Source organism: Oreochromis aureus, linkage group 4 (genome assembly GCF_013358895.1).
Source record: "Oreochromis aureus strain Israel breed Guangdong linkage group 4, ZZ_aureus, whole genome shotgun sequence".
Lineage (NCBI taxonomy): Eukaryota > Metazoa > Chordata > Actinopteri > Cichliformes > Cichlidae > Oreochromis > Oreochromis aureus.
Genome location: NC_052945.1, coordinates 10,600,365 through 10,607,479, shown reverse-complemented (window position 1 = coordinate 10,607,479; position 7,115 = coordinate 10,600,365). Strand labels below are relative to the sequence as shown.

At 41.4% G+C, this 7,115-nt stretch overlaps 1 protein-coding gene across 1 annotated transcript; it reads left to right on the top strand.

Moving 5' to 3' along the window:
- Positions 1–3,712: 3,712 nt before the first annotated feature.
- zgc:92162 (group 10 secretory phospholipase A2) lies at positions 3,713–6,748 on the top strand. The gene is made up of 4 exons (XM_031737384.2): positions 3,713–3,830; positions 4,346–4,514; positions 5,194–5,300; positions 6,572–6,748. Exons 1-4 carry the CDS (start codon positions 3,794–3,796, stop codon positions 6,718–6,720), a joined length of 462 nt encoding a protein of 153 aa, XP_031593244.1. The 5' UTR covers positions 3,713–3,793; the 3' UTR covers positions 6,721–6,748.
- The last annotated feature ends 367 nt before the right edge of the window (positions 6,749–7,115 follow it).

The following is a 7,115-nucleotide window of genomic DNA, read 5'->3' as shown; positions in this document are numbered from 1 at the left end:
TCTCTTTATGTCTGTCTCCACGTTGGTTGAGTGTGGAGTAATTGCTTATGAGAGCATGAGGGTGGGAATGGATGTTTGTATTTGTGTGTGCCTGTATGTCTGTGTCTATATGTCAGGTTGGGTATCAGACACCACGTCTCTGGGGACATCTCAGGCCCTCCAAAGTTTGGAGGCCTATCTCCCCCCACCACTTCCCCTGCCGGTGGCGGACGCCCTCAGACATCGGTGCGTTGGTGGTTCTTTGTGTCCGGGGATGGGCGTCCAGGTACACACCGGTTGACTCCTTGGTGGCTGCTTGCCGGGGCCTGGAGCCTGGGGCTCGCTCGGGCCACTTCGGGGGTGGGGTGCCCTCGGCCTCTCGGCCTGGGGCTCGGTCACTCAGGCACAGCTGGCTGCCGGCGGAGCTCACGGACACGTCACTGCAACCCCCCCCTGGCTTCTGCTCCGCGGCTGCTGAGTGACCCCTCATCTGGGACTCTCCTCAGCTTTTTCTGGGATAGTGGCGCGGCTGCCCCTCTGTTGGTCTTCCTTGGTCTCTTGTGTTCTGGGGGCCTCTGGATGTCTGGAGTTTTGATCTCCTCCATACCTGCTTCATGCCCTGGAGGTCGGGGCAGTGGCCCCCCACACCCTCTAGCAGATCATTACATGAAGGAACCTTTTAAAAACAAGTGCGTCCATGCTCACAGGTGTACACACGGGTGATCACACACACAAACTACACCCTTTTTGGCTCCTACCTCAAAGCACACCGTGCGCTGTCAATCTTACGTGCTGCACAATAATGTTTAATATTTAGTATTTACTGTCATATTCCCATATATCATTGTGATGTTGTTTATTCTATTACTCTCATTTTCTTCTGCTTGTTTTCTTTTTTCTTTCTCAACAGGTGATCCAGGTGATCGATATATGTATTTTTTGTCTGCTTATTCTGTTGGTTTTTGTTTTTGCCCTTTTTCCCGTCCCTCTTCTCAGCTGTTTTTCTTTCCTCTTTCTTTCTCCCTTTCCTTCCCCAGTCAAGTCTGTCCCGTATTCAGCAAGTGAAAATAAAATAAACAATAAAAGGTGAATCAAATGGACCATTACGGCAAGGCTGGGATGGTCCATTTGGTAAAGTAAATCCGTTGGGCATCTTTCTTCGCCTTTAGACAATAATTCTGATGGCAAAAGAACCAAACGGGACAGGTGCAAAAAAACCAAAAAAACCCCACATTACTGCTTTGGTTTGGTGACCTGATACAATTCATTTAATTAGAAAAAAAAAAACCCTCTCAGAGGGTCTAGGGACAATTTTTTCTTTGTCTGTGATCCAGCTCTAACATATTTAAGTAGACTTAAAACCTTTCCCACCTATGTCCCTATGGCCCCTTATGTCCCTTATGTTCTGAGTGAGTGGGTGGTATTGCTTTCCAAAGGCAAAGGAGGGGAATGTAACAATGATTATATGTCATTTTCAAACCCCAAAAAAGCTGAAAATCTTTTTTTCTAGGTTTAAAATTCTTCTTATAATAACAATTATAATTAAAGCTGCAAGCAGCGATATGAGGGCCCTCGCACCCCGGCGCGTCGAGCCACGCCCAACACGTACAACCAGCGCTTCCGATCTGATGTCACATTGATGGAATTCATGCATTTAACCACCAGCTAAAATTTCATCTCATTCAACCATTATTATAGTCGTCCCACTAGGTGGCGCTCTAACCATTACTGACAAATGGCATAACAAACATTTCCGAGCTCGAGTCTCATCACGCCTGCGACCTTTGGGAGAGATTGGACATTGTGTTTTTGAGCGACAGCAGGTTACTGCTTTTTGGCGAGTGATTGAAACTCCACGTGCCGCCATGACCACCCCGTTTCCCTGAACGTAAAAAGCTTCGCAATTTAACATCACCAAGGTCTTTAGATTCCACACACAGGAGATCGCGTAAATCTAATGAAATCCCTTGGAGGAGTTCGTCAAAGTATGAGGCCTGAAAAGAGGGAAAATGTCGCCAAATTTACACATTGATTTTAAAATGGCTGACTTCCTGTTGGATTTGGGATATTGCTCCAAGAGACTTTTTGTACATCTTGATATCTCCAATAAGCTTGCCAGGTTTCAACCTCATACATAAAACACAGAGCAGGGGCTGTTGTTTTGAAATTTTGTAGGGGGCGCTGTGGAGCCATTTTGCGCTGTTCAAGGAAAATGAACATATAAAAAGAAATCCTCATCACATTAGAGGTGTGCGCCAATTTTCAAGACTTTTAAACTTTCCAAGCCCCTCAAAAGCCACTTCATTGGTCATGGTGAACCGCGATGCCACCAGGGTGCGCCGCTCAGTTTAAAGTCACAATTTTCTCACTGAAGCATCACGAGGGACTGATGTTAATATTCACCGCTTTTGAGGTGGCCACGATGAACCTGTGAAAATCAGTACAACAAAATGAAAGACATGACATTTCCTGTTGCCACTAGGTGGCGCTCTACGTATTCCTGACAATGGGCATATCAATCTGTTCAGGGCGGGTCTGACATCATCCCTGTAAAATCTGGTACTGATCAGATTGGATTTCATTGAGTTACACTAATTTGTTTCTTCATGGCGAGACCTCAATGTTCGCCATGCAGCTGGGGTCACACCCTTCAGCGAAAACTCACAGTTTTCTCTGTAACCCAAGACCAACTCCTTAAGGCTTTCCTGGAGAAATTTGAGGCTGCAGATGTCACCCATTACAATACTGTACCCCAAAGTGTAAAACATGACATTTCCTGTTCCCACTAGGTGGCGCTGTCCCTGATGTCAAATATGGCAGTTGAAATATGTTCAGGGTGGAGCCTTATCATATGTGTCCACTTTGGTCAAGGTCGGACAATGTATGACAGAACGAGAGGCAATAAGATTTTCATGGCGAGTCATCGAAATTCGCCGTGGCGCCACGGCCTCACAGTAACCCGAAAACTCAAAAGCTCCGCAATTTAACATGGCCCAGGTGTGTAGTTGAGACTGACCAAATATGAAGCTTGTACGATGAAATTCCAATGAGGAGTTCGCAAAAGTTCGAGGCATGGAAATGGCAAAATTAGAGCCAAAATGTCACCTTCACTTCCAAATGGCGGACTTCCTGTTGGGTTTAGGACATGGCCATAATAGACTTTTTGTGTGCGTCTCCGAACGTTAGATATGTGTTCCGAGTTTTATACATGTAGGTCATACCCATCTCGGGGCTCGCGTTTCTCATTTTTCTAGGTGGCGCTACTGAGCCAATTTTCCCCGGACATGTCTACGGACATTAAAATACGTAAATTTTCACCAGACCTGACGAGTCTGCAAAATTTCATGAGTTTTCGAGCATGTTTAGGCCCTCAAAAGGCCGATTCATTTGCCGAAATAATAATAATAATAATAATAATAATAATAATAATAATAATAATAATAATAAGAAACAGAGCAGATACAATAGGGCCTTCGCACTTTTGTGCTCGGGCCCTAATAATAATATGTGTCTTTCTATGAAACATCGACTTATCTTACATCTCCAAAAAACTAAAAACAGAAAATTTTGTTTTCTCAATATTGCAGTGTTAATGCTAAAAAGATATAAAAACACAAACATTGGTCCAACTTCAATAAAGCACTAGGGGGAGCATAGATTCACAAACACTGGATTAGCCTCCAGCCAATGGTTATGCTCAGGAGATTATTCGAACAGCATCTATAAAAAGCTCTCCACTCCTTTCAGCGTTACACTCAGAGGGTGGAAGTGAAGAGCACTTACAGATGAGATTTTTAACTGCCTGTTGCATGTCATGGCAGCATTTTATCGGATACTTCTCCTGCTATCTGGTAAGGTGATTATTTACTTTAAAAGAGAGCTCCACAGTGAAGCATAGTGAAAAACTACACACTTAAGAAGTTATTTCAAGAGGTAGTCAGTGCACATTTGAGGGGAAAACTACCTGTGTTTACACAAGAACAGTGATTCAGTGAGCGCTTTTGAAAGGGAGCAAATTATGTTGATTTTGCTGTAAAATAGTATGCACTTGTCTGTGATTTTAAGCCTTAAGTATGGTGTTCAGGCAGAGTAACAGGAAAGTCAGTCCTATTGCAATGGAGGTCTGAACATTTCAATTCCAGCTACAGAAAGTTTCTTATATCCTAAATCCAATTTGCAGATACATTTTACGATATAAAGCCAGCAAATAGCAACACAAACGTCTTTGCAACTCTTTAATGTATAATTTTATCAAGATTGCGTTGAATACCAAATCAGTATAGCATATATAGTACAGTACTGGATCGGTGTAGGGACAGAGAGATAACTTCTTTCCTTCTCTTGTGCTGTTTGTGTCTCTTTGCAGTGACTGTGGCCTCTGCGGCAACACGCAGATCCCAGCGGACAAAGCGAGGGTTGCTTGAGTTGGCAGGAGCAATCAAATGCAGCACAGGGAGATCTGCTTTGGCTTATATGATCTACGGATGCTATTGTGGTCTGGGCGGCCAAGGCTGGCCCAAGGACAGGGCAGACTGGTGAGGCAGCATTTATTATCACATTCCCTTAAGAACCTGACAGAAGAAAATGCAAATTGGTGAGGATACTATATCTGGTCACCTGATGATAGTGCACTCCAAAATGTAAACAATCAGCTGACACTATATATAACCAACCTATGCATTATGCTTTGCAAAAAATATCCTTCCAAGTACTTGGGTGAAGTTTAGCCTTTCGTCGCAGGAGGAGGAAATAATGTGTACATATTATTTTCTCCTCCTAAATGCTGTTGGTTCTTCCCAGTCTATCCACATCCTGATGTGTACGCACAGTTTCCGCTTCTGAATGAGTCGAGTGAACCACAAATGCAGTGCGACGGGATGGAAGGAGGGAATGCTGTGTAAATTCAGCAGACTCACACGGTCCAATAGTTACTCCAAAAATTCCACACCCAAATCCTAATTACCGTCTCCTTCTTTTCCTTCTTAACCACAAGACATATCACCCCCTCAAGCCAGTTAACTTCTAACTATCTGTTGTGAAAACTCATGTGGTGATCCTGCCCTGCCTTTTAAATAGTCTTGGTGTGATTTAAACCACAGCCTTGCAACCACCCACCTACTGTTTTCTTTACCCTGTCTGTCCTTGATTGAGATCAGACTGAGTTCAGCTTTCAAAATAATGGATTTATCATGTTGTTAATCTGTCTGTGTGCAGGTGTTGCCACAGACATGATTGCTGTTATGGAGATGCAGAACGTCTTGGCTGCTATACAAAATTGAGCCAGTATCGATGGACATGTGAGGACAAGACAGCTGAGTGTGGTATTGCGATTTCTATCATTTTTTGGTATTTCTTTTTGCATTCCGTGATTTAAAGTTAAAACAGCTGATGCTCTTATTAATTCCATTGGTTCGAATTTTAGGATGTTCTCCACTAAGTCCAACTGTCTTTTTTAAAATTGTACTGAGATTGAGATCAGCACCAATATAAATTCTTCCTTTGCTACCCCTCCATGTCTCCACCAAGATTCACAAAAGGCAGACTGATAGCTTTAGTGTAATCTTACTGGCAAACAGTGGCAGAACCAGACAATTTTGAAAGGAATGCCCCAGCGGAGACCATTACGGACACTGCAGTGGTGTTATTTATTTATTTTATTTTGAAATTGGTAGTCAGATGGTCATCGCCCTTGATCGCTCACTCTTATAATCAGCTTAACTGCCATGTGGGCACCCGCACCTTCATGTTTATGCTACAGAAAGGATGAGGTTGCTCATGCTTTCCCATAGTGCGACACACAGGAGACAGTTGATTGGAGAAAAGCAGGATTTTTACAGGATATCTTAACGGCATAAAGCACAGTATTTGCTTATCAAAAAGACCAGCTGTCATAAAAACAAGACAAAACAAATATTTTAGAAATCTGTCAAAATCTTGTCTTATCTTAAAATTGTTTTGTTTTTTATTAGGCAAATAGGAAACTGAATTCATGTTTTTATACCTAGCACACTGGGTTTTACCGAGAAGTCAGAAATGAATCAAGCATAACATTCATCCACTAAATTTTTTTTTTTCTGTTTAGAAATCAAAGAAAATAACTGTAATTTGGCATCTGAATCAAAAAATAATAACATACTTTACTATTCTTATTCAACTTTTTTGTATAACAGTAAACTTGGAATTTTGTGGATAACAGCAATAATTATATTTTCACATTAAAAATCTAGTTTTGACTAAAGAACTTGCACTTACTGGCAAATTTATCATGACAGAAATATATAAAAAATGATTTTGGTGATTACCAAGAGTGTTAATTTAGGTCAGCTGTGTCATAAACCTTACTTTGGGTGTTGGTCTGCTAAATTTATTAAGCACTGAACATAATTAGGTTTAAACATGACCCAAATGGTATTTATAACCGGTTACTGAACTTCTCTAATTATAGACAAACTGCTAAAAATGAAACAAAAATATAGCTGGAGTTCTCCATATGTCTGTATATGTAGATATGAAACAGCAAACGTAAAAAGAGATTCACAATGTTAATGAGAAATTGACTGAAAATGAGTGAAAATCCTGTTCTTCATTGCAGATGATTTGAAGGACCAATGTGAAAAGCTGCTGTGCAAGTGTGACAGAGATGCTGCCAAATGTTTGAGAAAAGCACCTTTCATTCGGAAATATGCACTATGGCCAGATTTTCTATGTGGCCACGACCATCCTACATGCAATATTTACTGACACAATAAATACATCTTTATGTGTCTTATGTGCCTTTTCTTTTAATATACATGGTGTTACAGTAAGTCAGTCACTCTGCTTTTGCAGAAATTGTTTTAAATAAAAGACAAAACAAAAAAGAAATTACAGTAAATGAACACCACCTATTTTGTTTCCCAACTTCCTGGAGAAAAATGAGAAGTCCAAGATCCTAAATCTCAGAGTCAAATAGAGGGAAAAATCAAGTACCCAGACCTAACAATAGTACTTTTATTTGCTAGCATGTGTTACTGAACCGTGAAGTGGAGTGCCTGCTTTATAACAGTGAAGCTGACTCTTTGCTTTGGGTGTGTTTTTGACTGGACTTCATTTACTGGAGTTTAAAAAAAAACTCCACACACTTGAGCTAATGGCGA

Excerpts from the sequence above, each read along its gene's own strand:
- zgc:92162 (XM_031737384.2), top strand. The coding sequence starts at position 3,794 with ATGGCAGCATTTTATCGGATACTTCTCCTGCTATCTG. Across the intron at positions 4,515-5,193 it reads CCCAAGGACAGGGCAGACTG|GTGTTGCCACAGACATGATT; the intron begins GTGAGGCAGCAT and ends GTCTGTGTGCAG. Across the intron at positions 5,301-6,571 it reads GGACAAGACAGCTGAGTGTG|ATGATTTGAAGGACCAATGT; the intron begins GTATTGCGATTT and ends TCTTCATTGCAG.